This window comes from Centrocercus urophasianus, unplaced genomic scaffold, assembly GCF_019232065.1.
Source record: "Centrocercus urophasianus isolate 14NV4802_14NV808 unplaced genomic scaffold, USGS_Curo_1.0 seq_10, whole genome shotgun sequence".
Classification (NCBI taxonomy): domain Eukaryota; kingdom Metazoa; phylum Chordata; class Aves; order Galliformes; family Phasianidae; genus Centrocercus; species Centrocercus urophasianus.
In genome coordinates, this window is record NW_024884142.1 from 60,160,121 (window position 1) to 60,182,723 (window position 22,603).

A 22,603-nucleotide genomic window follows, 5' to 3' on the forward strand; every position below is an offset into this window, starting at 1 on the left:
TAAATAAACCTTTATCCCTTCTACTTATCTAATGCAGGTAAGGCTATTTTGTTTTCTTTCTGTGTGATTATTTAATTCTGTACAGTAAAACTAGGAACAGTTTTATTGTTAGCGTTACTGGTCAGAAATTTAAGAGTTACTCTTAACTCTCTCAAACTTTCTAGTCTGTTTATCAGACTTCCGCTGCTTCTATTTAAAGCAGCTTAAGGAGTTGAACTTCTGTGGTGCTGTGAAACTTCTTGAGTACTTGACAAGATAAGCATATTTTTCCATCTTTTCTTACTTCAGGAACTTGTATACATTGCATTACAAAAGCAGGTGGAATTTTCTATACGGATGAGCTAAAAGTAGATTTTCTGTTTATGTTGTGATTGGAAGTGTGGATGAAAATTACAGTGGTATGATAGATACCAAAATAAATATAACTTGAAGATTTTGATTTTGTATGTGCACTCTGAGTTCTTATGGCTGTATTTTGATAATGGGTCCTGACAGATACTGAGCTCCAGCAGATAACAAAGGAAAGTATATGTTGACAACACCAACTATCATAGAATCATATAGAATGGCCTGGGTTGAAAAGGATCATCTAGTTTTAACCCCCCTGCTATGTTGCAGGGTCAACAACCACCAGACCAGGCTGTTCAGAGCCACATCCAGAGTGCTCCAGGGATGGGGCATCCACAACCTCCTTGGGCAACCTGTTCCAGTCTTTCTAATATCTAACCTAAACCTCCCCTGCCCCAGTTTGAAACCATTCCCCCTTGTCCTATCACAATTCCACCCTTATAAACAGCCATTCCCCTTCCTGTTTATATGCTCGCTTCGAGTACTGGAAGGCCATAATGAGGTCTTTCCGGAGCCTTCTCTTCTCCAAGCTAAACAAGTCCAGTCCCCTCAGACTTTCCTCTTAGGGAGAGGTGCTCCAGCCCTCTGATCATCTTAGTGGCCCTCCTCTGGACCCGTTCCAAGAGCTCCATGTCTTTCATGCACGGGGGGCCCCAGGCCTGGAGGCAGTACTGCAGATGGGGCCTCACAAGAGCTGAGTACAAGGGGACAATCACCTCCTCCTCCCTGCTGCCCACCCCTTTTTTTTAATGCAGCCCAGACACAGTTGGCCTTCCAGGCTGCAAGCACACACTGCTGGCTCATGTCCAGCTTCGCATCCACCATGATCCCCAAGTCCTTCTTTGCTGGGCTGCTCTCAAGGACAACTTCCTCCAGTTTGTAGAAGTACCTGGGATTGCCCCGACCCAAGTGCAGCACCCTGTAATTGGCCTTATTGAACCTCATTAGGTTTTCCTGGGTCCACTTCTCCAGCCTGTTCAGGTCCCTCTGGATGGCTTCCCTTCCTTCCCTGTATCGACTGCACCACTCAGCTTGGTGTGATCCGCAAACTTGCTGACTGTGCACTCGATGCCATCATCTGTGTCATTGGTGAAGATGTTGAAGAGCATTGGTCCCAAAGCCGACACCTGAGGGACACCACTTGTGACCTAGTTGTAATACAGTCAGTTAACTGGGCCTTGCTACTACTGAGGTTTTTCTGTCATGTGACTTTCTGTGCTAAAAGTAAAGTAGTGTTTAGATATATTTCGAAGTACTAGAATAATATTTAAAAAAAAATCTGAATAAAACATCTAGTGTGCATACTTGATAGCTTATTCAGAGGTTCTTTTATAAATTTGAGTTAAGAATTTGGAGAAAAATAGTATTGTTTTCAAAATTAATCTGTTTTCTGGGACTTTATTTTTCTTCCTTTAATAAAGAAAGCTTTATTGCCGTTATTAGAATGACCTGGAAAGTTAGCCTGATTTTATTTATTACTATTTTTAATGGATCTGATCCATTATATTTACGTGGGGGGTTGTAAAGCTATTTGTCAGTTAAATAAGCTCTCAAAGCCTTCAGCACAGGGGTTATTAGAGGTGAATAGTGTGGATTTAAAGGATTTAGTAATTCATTCTAAATCCCAGCTATACTTTAAAAGGCATTTTTATTTTTTTGCTTTTTTTTTTTTCCTTAAGCATTTAAAGCACTAAGATGCCTTCTGCTATATGAAAATAATATTCAGTTGAAATCATGGGGATGATCTGGTTTGTCTAGATTACAGCTACAGTGATCAGAGAGATTTAGATTAATTCTTTGGAACGATCAGCAGTGGCTTTTAGTCTCGTTGATCACACATGAATGTGAACTATCTGATATACCAATCTAGTCAATAACTGACCAGTCAATCCCAGCAATAAAATTAATCTTTAAGAATTGTGCCATCTTTAAATGGAATACTTGGAGATTTTTATTTTAAGGTGGCTGTTTTTATGCTGTTGTGCTATCTTAAGGTCTTAATTTTTGTGGTACTTTGTAAAAGACTTGTTTTTATTATTGCAATCAACATAGTAATTAAAACTTGTCACCCGATTAAAACAACTTCAATTTTATACATGAAATTACATTACTTATTTTTACCTAGCTTCCATAATATAAGTTGAATCAATCTTTAACTGGTTAAATAATACTGTGTTGCAGGAATATACATACTATCATAGAGAATTTCATAATGACCCCAGAAGGCCCCGATATACCTTTTGAAAAATTTGGTACTTTTAGCATGTTTTTTTAACTACTGCTTACATTATTAGAAAAAAAAAAAAAAAAACAAAAAACAAAAAACAAAAAAACCTAAATATAAAAAAACCCCTGAATTTTAGTACTTAAATTCCTTGAATGTTTGTCTTATTCTGCCATCTTCAATTTTTTCAGAGAGCTTTGCTAATGAGAAGCACGGTTATAAATGCACATTGCTCAAGATGAATCACAATGTTTGTTACCGTAATCCATCCTTGAAGTCATGAGAGCATGTATTGCTCATGTCCAAGAGGGAGGGCTCTGAATGCTAATAAGTAACAGACTTCAAAATACTGAACATTACCTTTGTTCTTCATGTTCAAAAGCACTGCATTTTAGTAATATATTACAATGATGTTCATATCCTTTACTTTTGCATTAAAAATATGTTGCGTAAACATGCTTTCAATCTTGACTAAGCTTGTCTTACTCCTACAATAATTATCAGGTCTTGCCTGTAACAAGATGAGTCCTCGCTTAGCTTTGATGATAGTATTAGAATGGTGTGGGTCAGATACACCCAGCAGATGTAAATGGATATATCTGGCATAAGCAGATTACACATGTCATTCACTACATATGTACTTTGGCGTTTACTTGGTAATTTTGCTTAGAAAACTTATTTGATAAAGGGATGAAGGGAATGTTTCTTGGGTGTTGCTGTCTGCAGTCTGTCTTCTGTTACCAGTAGGTGTTTCTGGAAGAGATTTCAGGAAACAAGTTCACTTTTCATCAACAGCTTAAAAACTACATTAAGGTTATTTTGTATTAAAAAAATTTAGATATGTTATTAGTACTGTGTTCATTGTGTTTACTATGTTAATACCATCTAGTCAGCCTCCTCTTCCTGTATAATATCATCAGAGATTGGATCTCTTAAATACAATTGCCAAATGCCACTGGGGCATATTTAATCCTCAAAATACATGCTAATGCAATTAATGAAAGATATTGCAATCTCGGAAATATTTCTGAAACACACTTTTTCTGTTTGGTTTTTTGAATATGAACTAATGACACATCTGTGTATGGAAACTTTCATTCTTTGTTTTCAGTGAATCTAGTGTCATCACCGGATAAGCTGCAAACGTGATACAGTTGTTTTTATTTAGTAGTAGTTCTTGTTACTACTTTCTTTTGAACACTTTAGCGATGAGTGTGGAGTTAAATCGCCACAAATAGTTAGGAAGACATGAAATGTCCGAGTCTTTCTATGCAGAGGAAAGACACTTTCTTAACCAGCGACTGTCAAAAATGTAGCTGTATAATCTGTGGGGATGAGGTGGCATCCATAACTTGGAGTATTTTGATATAATTTTTTTTCTGAAAGAAAAAAAATATAGGCAGGGATGTAAATATGAACTAAAAGGCTTTGTCTGAATTCTTTTGTGGTGATTTTGAATATAGAAATTTCTTAGCTATAACGTTAGTACTCCTTAAAGTCTCTGTATGAGTGTGTGTAAATATCTAAATTTATACCACTACAGCTTATATATTGTCAGTAAAAACTTGTGATAAAGTTGTCATTTTGAGAATGGGTATTTGCTTATGGTTAATTGAATAAACATTGGAAAATACTGTAATGAGAAAGCACGTTGTAGAGTAGAATAAACTGCACATTTATGTTTTCCTACTGTCCTATATAGCATTTAATATTTTCTGACAAGAGATCTCTGAGCAACAGGTAATGCCATGTATCCTGTTTTCTTCATTAAACATACTACAGAGCTGAAAGTGTAAAATCTTACCTTTTTAAAATTTGTTATGCTGTTGTTTCCCAATACTTCAAGTATTTTACAGAGTTACAGTTTACCTAGTTACATGGCTGTTAAGATTAAAAATATATATATATATATATTCTATGATTATCTAAAAATGTAATGGAAGCAATATAAGCTATCTTCAAAATATGCAAAAACAGCTGTCATAGTGCTGTCACAGTGCTGTCATGACTTAGAGCGTTTCCATTTCTTAAAAGTTTTTGTCAGTATGGTGCTATTTTTTAAATTGGAAATAATCCAGTGGGAGATAGCTATACATATGAATCTGTTTCAATTAAATGCATACACTACTTTTCTTCAGTAAAACTGTACATACAAATAAGTACTCAAGAATAATTAAATTGTAACTTTGTTTTCTTAGTTAATGTCAGCATAGAACATCTTCTGTTGTGAAGTACTACTATATTTTACTTAGAAGAACATTTAGGCTGAGTGCAAAATGTTCATACTCAGCGTGTTTGTAGCACAATAAACTTGCTAAGGCATTTTTCATTTTGCTTAAAATTGGAGTAGACTTTAACATCTCTGTAAATGCCATGTGTAGTAAATCATGGAACACTTGCAGTAATAAAATGGTAGAATAATTTAGTCTTTAATTGAGCGAATTAATTCTCTAACCAAATGCATGTTCATATGATATCTTGTGAGATTTGGCTATTTTGATCAAATTTTTTTCAAATTATTTTCTAAAAATAAAGACTTTTTTTTTTTTTTTTTTTGAGATAAACTAGATCTTCATATCTTACTTTCAGGTGTGATGGGAAAATACAGAATACAAAAAGTACAGATGAAATATAATACTTCTGAATTCTTCCAAATTCTTCAGGTTTTAACTTGTATGGGAAGTTTCTGAAGAATTGCATTGTACACTGTAAGAATAAGCCATGCGTCTGTGAAACCTTTTATTAATCTGCAGCTTTGAATTTTAGTATAGTTAGTTCTTGTTTTCCTTTTGATCTGGATGTAGAATCTGATGAGGCATGGAAGCAATGTAAAAGTGAAAGCTATTGGTTTTCTTGGGTAATAGAGGGTTGTCAGAGAGTTTCTGATTCAGTCAACTTGTTAGATAGGGGCTGAAATTTTGTCAGCTTCTGGGAGTGTCTGTTGCTGCACAGCGATCATTAAGATCCTGGACTAGGTACAAACATTTGGAGAAGAAAGCTGCTCTAAATCCTGATGTGTTTGATTCTGCATGAATATGTAGTGATGCATAGGATACTTTCGTGCTTATACATGTCACAGACTTGGAATTCTAGTATGGAGTACTGATATTGAGTTTGCATAGGAAGATTTGAGAGCACAATAAAAACAACTTTGTTCACCTCTTCAAAAACAAAACAAAAACACAGGAAAATGATTACAAAATACTGCGAGTAAAAGTGGTTATATAGAAGATCAATATAGAGACTTGTTAAGAACAGAGAGACTAACTTCGTAAAGGAAAACAAAGTACTTGGTTGCTTGTTGCTTGGGTCTTGTTTATGTGAAAGCAGTTAATATTATCACGGGACAGATCTACTTCATTTTTTAACGCACTTATTCTAACACCCATTAACTGAATGCATTTGTAGTAGTGAAGTCTAGTCATCTTAAATTGATCAAAGCAGCTTGTGAATCACTGATATTTACTTATTAATTCGCTAGGAGTAAGGTGAACCCTGGAGGACTGGACAAGTCCAGCATGCGAATGAAGCTGTAGGAAATGATAGAGAAGTATTCTGAATTTAGACATCATGCAGTATTTGAATAACCAGTGTTCTTAAACACAGATGTGTAGTTTGAAGATGGTGAAGAAGGAAGGTGGTGAGGAAAAATGCAGTTGGGTGAGAGATTGGGAAAAACTTGAGAAATCCTGAGTTAAAATGGGATTGAAACAGTTCTTTGATTTTGTCCAGTGTAACAATACTTACCATTATTTGGCAGGTAAGAGAAACAGTAGATGCAGATACAGTTGAATTCAGATAAGTCTTTTGATGCTAACTAAAAGGATTAATCTGTGCTGTTTTCTCAATTGTGGTTTGGTTGTCTCTTATCTGTACTTAGTCACTTCAGAAATTTTGTTAATGCTTTTTCCTGTGGAGCTCTCGGCTAAAGTTCTGATATGACACTCTGAGGAATTAAATGTTGACAGTAAGCTGTTAGTACAAAAGACTTGGGAATCATTTGTTAAAATAACAACTTGCTTGAAGTGTGTTAGCAGATTAGTAGTGATGATAGAATCAACTGATGTTCGACCTCAAATGGAGTCTTGTTCCTTTTTTGGGAGTAACATTGTTAGTGGAGTAGAAAATACTCTTAGAAAATGTCATAAAAACTACTTCTGAAGACAACTGAAATTCAAAACTAGTGTTCCTCATGTCATCAGTCTGGAATTCACTGTAAAAATGAAGAATAATGTGATGTTGGTTGGATACAAACCTGAGGGAAGTTGGCAAGACAAAAGTAATGAAGAGTGGCATTTGGAATCAACAAGTGTTGGGCCAATCACAAGAATTGAAATTTCCAGGGATTGAGAAGGGCTTCTCGTCATCTGTGATGTGTTAGTAGAAATGTCGTTTGTTAAATATGGTTGTTCTGAATAACGTAATTTTGTTGAGGTCTCAGCTGAAAGATTTTTTTGTTCAGGCAGCCTGCTTCAAGAAAGCCAATTTTATCTGCCTTTTTAATGTAACTCTGTGTTTGTTAGCTTGTTTTTTCATTTGTTTGCTTTGCTAAAGGAAACATTAAGAAGTGGTGGTTTTGAAAATACTTCAATTTCTGTTGATGATGGGTGGCCAGTTGGCAGTGTGCTGGCCAGGTAGACCCCAGTCAAAAAGTATGGAAGAGCAAAAAAATACATTTTTTTTCTGGATGCTTCTTAGCTGAAGGGAGCAAAGGAAGGCTAGAGCAAGAGATCTTTTATGAAAGCCTTGTGGTGCCTTTAAGAGGCTGAACATATGCCTGGCAACATCCTAGTCCAACCACACAGATATTCTATGTGTGCCTGGTCACGCATTCAGAAACTGCTTCCAGGATATGATGCACGTTGTTAGCCTAATAAGGAGCATTATGTAAGAGTTCATTGCACTTATTGTAGTGGAAGCTAGGAGTGTCACTACCCTAGATTGTCAGATTAAATTTAAAAACCTATTTTTACTTGAAATCCTTATCTTCCACAGAAGGGATTGCCAGGGCATTTAATATATAAAAGTTATACTTATCTCATTCTTTCACCTCAGGAATTTAGTGTGATGTTCTAAATTGATTTAAAAAAAAACAAAACAATAATATTTGTGATGTTTTAGAGATGGAAATACATCGTTATATTAATTTTGTTTACTTTGTTTTATAGAAATACTTTTTGTTTTTCTTCCAGTTTAACTTTGTTGGAAGAATCCTTGGGCCCAGAGGACTAACAGCTAAACAGCTTGAGGCGGAAACAGGATGCAAGATAATGGTCCGAGGGAAGGGCTCAATGAGAGACAAAAAGAAGGTAAGCTCTTCAAAAGTCACAGAGTTTGATATGTGAGTTTTTTTCCTAACATGGGAGTGTGTTTTCCTTACTCACTTTGGTTTTTTGTTTGCATTTATTCAATGTGGTTCATTACTTAGTGGTTTTTACAGACTTACTAGTTAACATAACGTACTTTGAGGAAGTTAAATATGCATGCAGCATAATGGTGCAACTGGGAGTCTAGCTGTTAAAGTATTCTTCAGTAATGACCAGTGTCAGATGTTTCATGAGGCAAAGTTAGAATTCAAGTTAAATATGTTTTTTAAGGAAGAGCTATTAATATTACAGGTGTCATTAAGTACTTTCTTTTACTAGATTACCAAAGGAGTGATTAGTGCAAGTAGTGTGGATTAGAAAATACATTAAATGTGTTTATGGCAGTGGATTTTGTCTGAGCAAGCAAAGAAGCTACCAGATTTATGAATTTGTTTTGTATTAAAGTACAACTGGGATATATTTTGGGTTGTTCCTTGCTCTGTCCTGTAGTTTATGTAGGTGGCTGCAAAAGTAATGACTCCTCTTTATTTCCACGGAATCTACAACATTTGCGAAGAGTATAATGATGCTATTTGACAGAGCAAATTCTCAGCTGCAAAACAGTATTATTCAATATAGTCACCACCTTTAGCTATGAATTTTTGGCAGCAGTGAATGAGAGCCTGCATGCTGCACTCAAAACTATGCACCAGCAGAGGTGACCCACTGTTTCAGAGCTGCTTTGCTACGCACTGTTGCTAGGAAAATTTTGCCCATGCAGTCCATCTTTCATCAGCCTAAACAGATAAAAATCAGGAGACACCAAAATCCAGACTGTACGGTGGGTGTGGTAGAATGGTCCAGCCAAGATTGGCAATGTGTTCCATGGTCTTCAGACTGGTATGAAGCCCGGCATTATCATGTTGAAAGAGAAAAATATTCTTCTCTGGCTTGAGTCTGGAAGTTTGAGCTTTCAGAATAGTCAGCATTGTGATGTAGCAGTAAGAGCTGATGGTTTGTCTGGGTTCTGGGAAATCAAAAAGGGTTGCCCCTTTTTTATCCCAAAAGGCAGCACACATCCATTTACCCATTGAGGGCTGTGTTTTGAACTTCTCATTGATGGAGAATTCACGTTGCCACTCAACAGACTGCCATTTTAACTCTGGCTTGTAGTGGTGACACCATGTCTTGTCCTTGGTAATGATGTGATCCTAGGAACTGTCACCTTCAGCTTCTTATTGGTTCAATAATCCCTGGCAAACTTGCATGTGATGTTCTTTCTGTTACTGTGTGAATATATGTGAGATCCATCTGATGCAAACTGATGTTCTAGTATTGCCACCATCATTTCTAATGCATTGAAGCTGATATTGAGCTTCATAGACAGTCCCCGTTTCATGATCTTCCAGTTACATGGATGAGCTGGTGGAGATGCTCTTCATTTTATGGTAACAGCTGTGCATGGCCATCTGGAAAATGGTTTGTCTTTCGTATTGCTTTTGCTGATGTGCACCACCTCATTTGCTCACGGCCGCTGTTTGGTCTCCATAAACATTCAGCAAGGGTTGATGAATGTAAATGTGCAATTTTTTTTCCATATGGAGGAATTTAACGATGCACCTTTGCTTCATATGCACTTCAGTTTCAGATGCCATTTTGGCAGACTACCCTTCTGCTGCCATCTGATGCATGACAACAAAATGAGGTAGAATATTGGCGGGAAGGTTCAACCTCTACTGCCATACCACCGACATTTACCTCTGTCATAAATAGGAAGCATTACTTTTGAAGCAGCCCTTCTATATCTGCTCTGTCCATGTGATTAGGGAGATTGTACTTGTCAGGATAGTCCTCGTGACTGCTAAGTTATTGTGATGTTGGCTCCTGGAAGTTATTTCTATTTACAGTTTTATGTTGTAGCTATTTCTCCTTCGCTTTGGTTGTTAGTGCTAAAGTTGCCTCAGCATCACTAATTCAGATTTGAGATATACAACTAGTAATATTCTTTTTCTATTTGTTCCAATAAATATTATTTTGGTTCTTTCCTTAGGAAACATTTTCTGATTAGTCACATAATACAGTGTATTCATATAAATGTAACATTTAATAGTTAAAGCAAAACCACTTAAAATGCCCACTTAGAAACTTCTGGCTTTCCAATGCTTATAATCATGACTTTCAAACTTCATGTGTTGCCTCATGTTTTCATAATCTGTTGTAATACTTTGACCTACATTTCTGTTATTCCACCGTAGTTACGTTGGACATTTAGATTGCTAGCTTTTGAGCGAAGGCTTGCTCTCATCAGAGAGATTTTGGTTGTTCTGTAGGAGTGATGTTTTAAATTGTTTGATTTATAAAAAAGTTGAAGGTTTTTTTAATTTTTATTTATTTATTTATTTATCTTTAATGTTCTGTTTCTCCTCCAGAATTCTTTCCACCTCTTTGTTTGGATGGAGATCTAACGTATAAACTAGCCCTATTATTTTTGGGCTTTGAGTTGTGAACGGATAGTAGAATTTGAAGGATTTTGAAATATGATTTCCTACAATTGGAGAGTAGTATAAGTCATATGTGATGAGGGGAAAAGGTCTACTTAATGATTTATTCTTTTTTTTCCTATTTGCATAGATTTTAAAATGCATTGAATATTTATCAATAACAGGATTCTTAAATTCTTCCATAAATTATGTGTATCTATTGTTACTCCTCTGTTTTATGAGGGAAAATTTTAGGACTGTGAAGGTTTATCAGGAATTAGGTTATGTAATTTTTTTTTTTTTTCTGAACAAAAAAATGTTTGTTCTGGTTCATTTATACTTGTAGATATTGTAAGCTAAAACATTTAGGCATCAGTTCTTCATAAAGCTTGCAAGTACAAATTGAGAGCCCAAATTTAGTGGTCTTGAAGTAATACCTTGTAGTGAACATATTTATTTCAGATAGATACAAACAGTGATTCTCTGCTACAGAAATGTAGAGTTGTGTAGGTTGGAAAAAACCTTCAAGATCATTAAGTCCAGCCATGAGTGTGATATACTGGTTCAGACTGTTAAACCAGGACTCTTGGTGCCATGTCCAGTTGTATCCTCTGGGGACAGAGGCCATAGGCAGCCTGTTGCAATGCTTGATCACCCTGTCCTTGAAGAAATTCTTGAAAGTCTTCCTAATATCCCATCCAAGTTATGCTTTTCATGGCACAGCTGTGGACTATTTCGTCTCATCTTAGCCTCCAGATGTCATCTTGTCCAACCTCTCTACTTAAGCTAGGTTGCCTGGAGTAGGTTGGTCAGGTTGTGTCCAGACTGCTGTTACGTTTAGTGCCCATGATGTCCCTTCTACCTTTGTGCCTCAGAGTCCATCCTTTCCTGTGGGAAGTAATTTCCATAGGTACCTTAGGCAGTTTTACATTTTGCGGGAGTGGTATTTTTAGACTCATTTCCCACACTCTTCCCACCGTGTTTTTTTTTCGATTGTTATTCCAAAGAACAGTTAATGTGAGTTTTGTCTTTAAGAAAAAGCATAAAGGAACCAGAAACTCTTTCTGAGCATCGATCTCTTCTTAAGTGTTTTGTTTTGTGTTTTATTTAAGGTTAGTAGGAAATTGAAAGGTGTCCTCAGGGACTAGTTGCATCAGCTCAAAGTTTATGCACATGAAGTAATACAGACTGATCTACTCAGTGGTTTAATGTCTATAAGCCTTTATGTATGCAGTACAAAAAGGTGTTCTGCCACTTCAGATGATGGATCATTTGTGGGACGTAAGGGACAGTTTTTTACATTGGTTGTTTACAAATTAGACAGGAGAAGCTAGGAATCTGTTACCTTCTTCTCTAAGTCATCTGTTGTCTGATATTTTTGGAGCTCAGAGTACTCAACCACTGAGGTGTGTGTTGAAAATCAAATGACGTAACAGATTGGAATAATATGTTTGTTTAATTATTACAATAACAGTTTAATGTTGGTTGAAAACCAAACAACAATCAGCGTCAAAAAGTTTTCTTGACAAAACATATTTTCATGTCATCTGTTTATGATCTTTTTTTTTTTTTTAGCTCTTTTGCTGTCCTGGATTGGTACTAGGCAGTAGTTTACCATCTTCAAATAGTGTCCTTTGTTTTGCTATATTGTGTATGCTTACATTGTTGCCACAGTAAGAATTGTTTCTTTATCATTTATTATAATGTAGTTTGTGATGCATCCTGGTCACACACACATTCCATGAAACATACACTGATGCAAGCACATAGGGAGTCAAATCTGTGCTCTCTTATCAGAGATTTGAGGCATTCAGCTCAGTAGCATCAGCCTACTGGACTGTGACAGCCGTGGCTGATTACATTTTATCCTGTTTTTTCCAGCTTTTAATCAAGAAGCTCTGCTGGAACATTGTGCAAGGAGATATTATTTGTTTTTCCTTCAACAATAAGCATCTTGTTAGGATATATGAAATGATTTTTGTTTCTGCAGTTGGCTATTTCAAAGAGCAAGGCAGACAGCTATGCAATTTCAAAATTAAAGAACTTGTTGCTTTCATCCACTGCAGCAGGTTCAAATCTCCTGCTCTCTCCTCTGTAGTTTGATTATTCGATGGACTGATGTGTTGTTCCTGAGCTACGTGATATTTGTTCATGTATTTGTATTTGCTTTTCAAGCTGAAATTATGTAAGGTTTCAAGATAAGGTCTTCGTTAGTACCAATCTTGAACTTTGGCAGATCAGCTTTGATAAGTATGAGAGTTGTCAAGTGAATATATATGTCAGTTTTAGACTCCACAGCTTTTTTTTTTTCCCACAGTAAGACTAAAAATGAATTATTAGTTATCTTTGGTGCCTATACAAAGTTTGAGAAAAAGATTTAAAAGTAGAAAAATTTACCTGCTTTGTAATGAGGTCATTTCATTATGTTTACATGCCCTGTAGAATCGAGATACTATGTATCTTGTGATGTTTTGATACCTTTTAGTCTAGGAAATACCATCAGATACACCATTTTCCAATTGAATGTCTTCATATCAGTTTATAGGAAAGTGAAGTTATTGACAGAGTGTTTGTATGTCTTGTTAAACAAAGCCCGTTACTGCAGTCCTGACAGGATGCTCAACTTCTGCCTTCTGTGAAAAAAGCATTATGTTTACAAATAAAGCTATGGTGCTGGCATTTGTGTTGAAATTGAATATTTTTAGTACACTGTGAAGTTGTGCAGTGTTTCAGAGTGAAAGTCTAACCAGCCATCATTATTCATGTCTTCTGGGAACAAATTGTGTGCTTCAGGCCTGTTGCCTCTAGAAGCTGCCTCTACACATAAGGATGCTGCTGCCATTTGACAATTTAATGTATCTGTGTTAAGAAATCATGACAATTTAAAACAAATCCTGGCAATTTAAAACAAAAAATCTGCAACTAGCTGTTAAGGTGCTTTTTGAGTACTTTTCAATACAACCAGGAGTAGTTTTATTTTATATATATACACACACACACATACACACATATTAGAATTCTTTATAGGATTGACAGAAGTATATGATGAAATTAAAATAAATTTAAAAAAGAAAAAGCCTTCCATTTCTGAGAACTAAAGTCACTATCCTTTCATTAAAAATAAACTAAAAAAAATCTTCTTTTGACATAAATGACATTTCTGGAGGTCAGTTGCTTGCTTTTACCTTTTGAACTCTTTCTTATCTGTCAGTTCCTCAAGGGTACTTACTGTTGAGGATGCCATTTGTTAAAATTGACTGATTTCTGCTGCTTAAAACTCCCTGACTGAGGCAGTGTCATCTGGCTGTCCAGCATGTTGCATTTTGTGGATCATGGTTTGTTAAGTTTTGTTGTGTGTGAAATCTGCAACTTGTCAATGGCAGAGTACCAAACTGATGATAACAATAACAAGTGACTGTAACCAGCTTTCATGGCTATACACTAAAAGTCGTTGAGCAAGCTGTTAGCTAACGTTGGGATTTTCCTGGATCTACTTTCTTCAGGTGAAAAAATCTATCTATATTTATTTTTCATAGAAAAAGATTTACAGTGTCCAGAATGCAATTTTGAAAGTATCATCCTAGGAATAAAATAACTAATAATTCCAGCATCAAACAACACATCCAGTGAAATCTTATCTAGGTATATTTTCTCATTAGTATGCATGCCTGTGTTGTTATCCTTATATGTCAAATTTGGGAAACTTTATTCATACTTAATTTGTAAGCTGTTTGATAAATCGACCTTTGAAGCTAACTTGAAGAAAAAGGTCATATCCATATAAAGGTGTGACTGAACTTGGCTGTTGATCATACCATAACTGCAGTGAAGAATCTACCATATTACACTATGTATGTTAATTTTAATATATATTAAAATATATTAATTTATATAACAGTTGGAGGAAAAAATTCTCTTAGAATCGGAATCTGTTTAAAAAAATCTATGTAGTCATAGATGCCAAAGGTTGCTTCCTAGAGATTCATTCTGAAATATAAGATACTATTTTTGACCTAGTATTTTTTTTTTTTCAGTACTGAATATCTCAGAAAATAAGCCTTTGTGTTCCAGTTTCAAAACTTGTATTGCATTTATAGTCACTTACTTTCAATTCAGGAGTTGTTGTAAAGCTGAAGTTTTTAATTAATAAAGAGTTGCTGAAGCATGGCTTTTTTTCCCCTTTTCACATACAAAACATAAGTCTCACGAATTAGATCCCTGGCAGTCTGGAGGTGGTAACCATCTGGTAAGAGATAAGAGTTTCCCTAATGCTATTAGCTAATAGAGTTTAAAAAAAAAAAAGAGTCATCACAAAAAAGAAAAAACATTTCTCATAGTGAGTTACTGACTTATTACATAAGATAATTTAATGCTGAAGGGTAACTAATAGAAATCTTCCTTCAGGGTTTCTATAAGAAAATCTGCACTGAAGACATAATTTTTTGAATTATTGCTAACTGAAAACTAACTTTAAGTCAACAAGAACAACAAGTTTTGTTGTCCAGATTCTCTTCAGATTGTATTACCTTTGCTTGTGGTCTTGCTTGCATACCTCTTTGCTTTCAGAATTGACAAATAGTGAAGAACGCTCTGTAGGTGCAATTAGCTTATGTGAATGCGAATTGTAAAGGAGAGAATGTTTTGTGTGAGATTTGACAAACGCTTCTTATTTGAGGCAATTTATTGCATAAGTCTTATTGTTTAACAGTCTGAGAAATGCTCCTGCTTTCATGAGCAGAATGATTTTATTTTGAAGGACAGAAATCTAAGTGCCTGCGGGCCTTAAGAATTATTGCAAAACAGCAATTAGCCTTTCAGGAAATGTCTTGATAGCTATCTGTTGCAATGCATCTTTGAGATAGGTTTATTTTATACATACCTTTGCTTTTTATTGGTTACTTAATATATCCAGTATATATTTGATGTATTTCAGCATTGTGCTTAAATATAAAAATAAAGCTGGGGCTTTGAGCATATTTTCCTCTGGAATGTGAAAAGTAACTGAAGCTTTTGATTACGATTAAGTTTGATATCAAAACTTGATAATAAATGCTTTTGTTTTGAGTGTAGTTAGTTTTAAATAGTTTGATTTGATTACCGAAAATAATTAGGGAAATAACTGGCATAGTGAAATGAAGGAATTGTCATAAGGGCCACTCCAGTAGAAATCAACTTCTATTGTATGTCGTGTTTTTATTTGTTTTTCTGTCCATTCCTTGTGAACAACAACAACAACAACAACAACAACAACAACAAATCAGATGAAAAGGCAAGAGATCTAATTTATCTTGATACTGGAAAAAAGAAGCATGAAGTGTTGTGGAGAAAATACGTATCTGAGGAACCTTGAGTTGTTGCCTGAACATCTGTGTATAAATAAGTCTCTGTTACATAGATCAAGATTCTACATTTGTGAGTGGTAATTGACTCATCTTTGTGCTGTGGTAGAAACTGTCTATAAAATTACTACTAAGTTTTTGTTAGGTAGGAAGCATGGAGTGGCTTTGTTTGAGAATTAACGTAGTGACATAATAACTTACCAGAAGTAATTTGTATTTTGGGTTGCATTTTCAATGTGTTGCTTTTCTGTTTTACTGAGTATTGTTTAACTGTATTTGAACTTCTTTCTGGGGATGGCCATACTTAGTTTGCTACTTTGGTAAATTCCTCAGTCTTCTCCACGAAGAGTGAGCACATTAAGTGCAGGAATGGAAACAAAACTGATTGACTGTGAGGAAAGAAGCATGCTTTTGTATTATCTGAGTCTGTATTAGTCCTTGACAGCTCCTGGTATTCACTAATTTGTTTTGGGCTTCAGACAGAGTATAGGTGTTTGTTTTCCATCCTGGATGTGGCTCCCTAGGGTGAGATACATGAATTTTATTGAGATGGATAGGAAAGCTCCTTGCTGTACAGCAAAAGAGTGAGCAGGAAACAAGATATGGCTATTGGAGAAAGTAAATACTTGAATTGCTAATTGGACATTTGGAAGATACTTATTTGACTTCCTGCTACTTTGTTTTCCACTAGAGGAGGGTAATCTGTAGTGTCTAACTAGGGTAAGATACGGAATTCCTTTTCAACTTTGAAAACAATTACTGTGATAACATCTACAGATCCTAATTTCTGAAATGCTTGATTGGTTTGCCATTGAAACTTGGTTTTAGATGGTTGCAATTCTCTCTTAAACTAGTAATACTGTGGTAGCTTTTGTCTTGCTTAGACCTGGATTAAAACTGAAATTAATTACCAGCTACCTTTTTGGTAGACATGCTTTATAGTCAAGTCTATTAAGTATATGAGTGAAGTTCAAGTACCTCTGCAGGTAGTAATGGGTATGTAATGGAATACTGTCCTTACTGTGCTTTGTGTTTTGCCTGCTATATTTGCAAGATGTTATGAATGGTATTTTCTCTCTGTTTGAAAACTGTGATTTAGATTTGTTTATGGAGTTGCAGATTTTTTGTTCAGGACTTCTCTGAGAATAATAGGCAATTTTTATTCTGCTGAACTGTGGACATTTTCCATTTTGTTTTGGTGGGCAGTAAATGAGAAATGTTTTCATGTATACAGAACCCACTGAATTCCATGCGTACTGTGGATGTATCTTAAAAATATATATGATGAAAAATTGTGATGACCCTGTGTTGACTACCTGCATGAAAGGATGAAATCTTAAACCAGATGTTGAGGCCAGGTATGCAAATCTCTTGTCCTCTTAAAGAAAATTTGTTATTCTTGCAGAAGTGGAACAGTTAATAAAATTCAGCAATGGCTAATACTGAACTTCTTGGAGACCATTTAACTTGATTGATTCTGACGTTGTGTGTAAAATGTCTGATTTAATTACTAAGTACCATAAACTAGTTATGGAACAGACACAATGCACAGTATTCAAGCTTGCTCAATGAATTAATTACCATAAGTAATTATTGAATGTAATTTGGGTCATAAGTCAATTCAGTACTGTATGCCTGCAAGACAACCAAGATTTTGTCCTCTAACCTCAGTAGCTAAATTTAAGAAAACATTAGGCCGTTTTTGGTTGTTGAAAGTAAAATCTGCAAAACAGTGACTTCATTCAGGCAGTCTTCAGTAGCTCATATGTGCCTGACAGAATACTTGGCTGCTAATGTAACAGGAAGCCTCTGGCTTTGAAAAGCACTGGGGATATCCATCTCCTTGTTAGTTTCATTAAAATATGTTACGGAATTATGTACAAAACTTGATGAGAGTGGATCGGATCAGTACCAGAAAGGTGTTTAATTAGTACAGAAATATAGTGACTTTGCCATAAAGTTGCTGGAAAGCACTAATATGTTTTTGTATAGGAAGAACTAAGATTCATGGAGGAACAAACATAAATGCACAGCAGTGCAAACAACAATCTCATTTATGGAACAGCTGTGTTTCTATAGCAAGAGCTACTGGAGATTTTTCTTGAGTCTTTTTCGGTTCATGAAGGTGTCTCTTAGTGTTTCTGTCCCTTTTGTTATGAACTAGTTCAGCATAAATTTTTGTGTCCTCTTTCATGAACTTCTTCCTTGTTTTGTGAGTTGTTTTCATTTTCCCTGCTTTCTTATGCATTTCCTCTTAGTTTCCTGTGGAGATACTCTGTGGCTGTGTTTTCCAGTTTTTATTCCTACTGACCTCCTTCTGACTGGTCTTACGCTTAATGGAACATGATAGTAGAAGGAGGAGTTAATTTCCATGGTACTTCATTTACCCTGAAAATCTGACCAGGTGCCATGAAGTTTCTCTGGAGTGTTGTTTTATATGAACGTTACATGGTTGCATAAATGTAAAGTGGGATGAGATCACTAGAGGTAAACTAATGTTGCAGATAAGGGAATCAGGTAATTTGAGAGATGAGGTGGGGCCTAAGAAATTCATGGCAGACTTCTGCTGAGCATGTTCAACTAATGATAAAAAACATTTATAAATAAAGATAAAAACATTTGACATGTGGAAGATCATCTGAAAGTGAAGATCAACATAATAAAACAACAACAAAAACCCTGAAAAAAAGTATGTCCTAGTAGTTACAATTACTGTTGAATCCACACATTACAGCAACACAAGTTGTGACTGTGTAGGAACTTTTGAAGGGGTTGGAGGGATTTTACCTGCTAACCTGGGTACAGGTTTCTGTACGTAATTGGTAAATGTGACATTAGGAGTGAGTAAAAATTAGAGGTTAAGATTGTGTACCTTTACTTCAGCGAGGTGTTTGATACTATCTCCCACAGCATCCTTGATATGGGACTTAGTGCAGGATAGATGGGTGGACAGTGAGATGGATTAAGAACTGATTGGAAGAGCTCATAGGATTGTCATTGGCAGTTCAAGTCTGGTGTTCCCTGGGGTTTGGTGTTGGGTCCAGTCTTGCTCAACATCTTTGTCAATGATTTGGATGAAGGGGTAGAGTCTACTGTCAACAAGTTCGCTGATGATGTGAAGCTGGGAGGAGTGGCTGACACACCAGAAGGCTGTGTTGCCAGTCAGCAAGACTGGGCAGACTGGAGAGGTGGGCAGGGAGGGAATTTGTTGAGGTTTAACAAGAGCAAGTGTAGAGTCTTATACCTGGGAAGGAATAACTACATCTATCAGTATGGGTTCGAGGATGACCTGCTGGAGAGAAGTTCTGCAGAGAAGGACCTATCTGTTCTAATGGCCAACAAGTTGGCCATGAGCCAGCGTGAATATCTCCTTCCATGGAGATGTTCAAAACTCATCTGGATGTCTACTTTTGTGGCCAGTTGTAGGGATCTGCTTTAGCAGAGAGGTTGGAATCAATCTCTTGAGGTCTCTTCTAACTGCTGCAATTCTATGATTCTCTGTGATTGCAGAGAAGCAATACTACGGTTCCTGTCTGGCATAGTTCTTCATGTAATGGGCTGTAGTGGGTAGAGTTCAAATATTCAGTTTACATTGGATGTTCAATTGTTTACAGTGACCCTTAGGAAAATGTAACAGAGGACATGTAAATGTTGCATGGATAACTCTAGTTTCAGAAACATTGCAGGGCCTACAGTATGGTTTCTATGGTGGGCTGCAGAGTTGAGCTGATCTGTTATTTTTTTTTCCCCCTCAGGTTTTTAAAAGAGGTTTCTGAATCAGACATCCTCTGTAACTTTTGTTAATTTATCCTTGAAAAAAGATTTGTGTTCTTGTGAGACCCCTCCTGAAGGATGGTTAGCCATTATGAAAATCAACTATGAAATTAGTTTATTTACTTTTACTATCTGGAAGCTAAGCTTTTAGGATGAACAGTGTTTCAGCTTTGTGTGATAGTCTGCATTTCCTCAGAGCTGTGGAAGCTGTGAGGAAACACAGGCTTGTTTAGAGATTTTCTTGTTCTATAAGCTGAGAAATTATTTGTCTTTAAATATTAAAGAAACAACTAACCAACCTGCCTCCTGTTCTTGCTTCTTTAGAGTTTTGCAAGAGCAAATTTTCAGCTATAGCAATGACAGATCATACTTGTGAGTAACAATTTCTTATAGAATAGTCCTATCAAACACTGCAGTAGGTCTACTTGTCCCTGCTATTCAGAGCTGTTGCCTGACTCCCATTCTAACCAATGATTAGAAGGCCTTTTCTAAAGACACTGTGAAACGTATAACAAAAATGCAAGTATCCACATATGATCCAGACGCATGAAATTGTAAGAATTTGCACTTCAAATGGAACATGTTTGTGGACCTATAATGGTTATTCTTGCCAAATCAGTACTAACATTGTAGTTTCTTATTGACTCTTATGGACTTTTTGACTTTTCAGTAATATTCAGTAATTCTGTATTTTTGGCTCTGAAATTTATTATCTGCACAGTATCATTAAATGCACAAACTACTGGTTTTTTTAAATTGTAAAAATAATTTCAGTATTTTTTTGGATTTCGAACATTGATCTTATATACTATACATATAGTATATATATATATCAGTAGTGGAAAAATGTACAACGAACATTATATGTAGTTCCAACTTAGTTAACCACTATCATGTACATATTAAATTAAGTGTTAGATCTTTTTCTTTCCTTGATGAGCCATGTCCTGGGTAATGTGCCTCCCATCTTTGCCTCTACATCTCTGATAAATGCAATCTGTTTGAATGTTTTTAAGACAATAGCTATTTAATGAATAGCTTGTGCATACGGCAGGAAAGAATAAGCATGATTGCTTACAATCTGACATTTCAAAAAGCATTTTTTTAGATCTCTTGTATTTGCATATCTAATTGCTATGTAATCAAAACTAAGTGAACTGTAGCTACTTGAAACCAAAAAATGAAAGGCAATCATCTTTACAGGGGGAAATATCCCACTCATATGCAAGCCTGTCTGAATATTAGAATTATATTCTTCTTGTTTAATTATAGGTGTCTGACTGAGCAGTAAATTTATGTCTGTGTATTAAAAGAGTGAATGTGACCCTGAAACATCAGCTTTCCTTTGTTGGAGCAAAGCCTTGGCATTGAGGGAACTTAACAGTGTTGTGTATTTTGGTGATAAGGGATTGTGCCAGAATAGCTGTTAATTACCTGCTTTTCTAGATACAGGAAGTATGGTTCCACACTTTTCTTCCCACCAGTGATGGTACTCAATTAAAGCTTGTATTAAACAGTGATAATACCCCAGTTTATCTAGTGGGAAAGATGTGAGGTGAAAAAAACAACAACAACAAAAAACAGGATTTTTCCAGCTGTTTAGAGGCTGCTTTTTGTTGTTTGTTTTGCTGCTGGGTTTTTTTTTTTCAATGAACCTACCGACTTCAAAGAAAAAAGAAATATCTTTTTTTTTTTTTTTCTGACTCCAAAAATTCATTTCATTAAACCTGAGAATAGGGGGGGTTTAAAAAAAAAAAAAACAAAACTCAAACACAACTTTATACCCAAGTTACACATAGCATGAGCTTTTCCTTTCCAGCTGCTTAGAGTATGTTTTCTAACATAGTTGGTATTCTCTGGTTCTGTTAATATTTGCTGTTTTATTTTTATGAATGAATAAATTTAAAAAGAAAAAATCCTATGTCAGATTTTCTTTTCTTAAGATCCTGTAACTAGGCTATTATTTTCCTCTTAGATTTCTTAACTATGTAATCAAGCTGCATGCCGTATTTTGGATGGGAGGCATTCCATCTTGAGATATATTTTTGGGGGTTGTTTTTGTTGTTTTGCAGGTTTGTAATCTATGTTGTTTTTTGTTTGTAGTTGGTAGGTAGTCTTTTCTGTAAAGAATACCGTAAAATAGACAATGTTCAAAAACCAAATAAAAAACGAAAAGTAAAACCCCAAACCATCAATAAGCCATAACACCCCATGATAGCTAACTGCTGCTTGATGCTGAAATTTAGTAATCTCACAGTCTCAAACTTCAGTGAACCTTTCATTTAAGGGAAGAAAAAAAAGTTGATTCATGACAGCTGTGGTTTACAGAAATAAAAGTTTGTAAAACCTTACTTAAATGAGATCTCATATGTAGCACATTTTTGAGGTAGTCTACTTTTCATTTGGAGAAAATCTTTCTCTTGCCATCTTAGTCATAAAATTAATAAAATTATAGCATATTAACAATAAAAATTTCATATGGCTGTTGAATGTATTTTCTTCTGATAATTCATAAATTCAGTAAAGTTCCTTCCCTACACAACTTTGCTTTCACACTAAATAAACAGTGATAAACATTAGGTAAGAATTTGGTGAGATACTTTGTTATTTGACATTTAGAAAAGGTGTGATGTGTTGTTAACTCATCTGCTAAGTTTCTGTTTTCTCTACTGCAAAAAAGAAAAGTGGAAATGAATTTGAGATGCATTTAGGTTATAAAATTATTCCATTGTATGACAGTGCATTGTATGCAGTCTGACTGGCTGAGCTCATCCACGTAGGATTATATGCTGCAGTGATTAGATAAGTTGTCAAGCATCCCTGATCACAGATAAGTAGTTTCACTTTTTCGGTGAGTATTGTGACTCCCACCGCTGTCCAGTCACTGACAGTGTTTCTAATAACAAAGCTAATTTTTTGAGGTTTCCATAAGAGATGAAGTTGAGGACTATGTTCTTCTGGAATAAATAGTCTTGTGTGGACATATCCTGTTTATTCTGCTCTACAAAGAAAAATATAATAAGCATATCCGATTTTTCTGTTTAAGTTGTTCAGATTACATTTTATTAACTTTGGTAACTTGAAAATAATTTACTGATTTTTTTTTTTTTTTTTTTTTTTTTTTTTTTTTTG

General features: G+C 35.5%; 1 protein-coding gene across 1 annotated transcript in view; it reads left to right on the forward strand.

Moving 5' to 3' along the window:
- QKI (QKI, KH domain containing RNA binding) overlaps nucleotides 1–22,603 on the forward strand; it is a 136,923-nt gene that overhangs the window by 45,858 nt on the left and 68,462 nt on the right. The window contains exon 3 of the mRNA XM_042820699.1: nucleotides 7,765–7,881. Coding sequence (XP_042676633.1) covers nucleotides 7,765–7,881 — 117 coding nt within the window. The remainder of the gene's footprint in view (nucleotides 1–7,764; nucleotides 7,882–22,603) is intronic.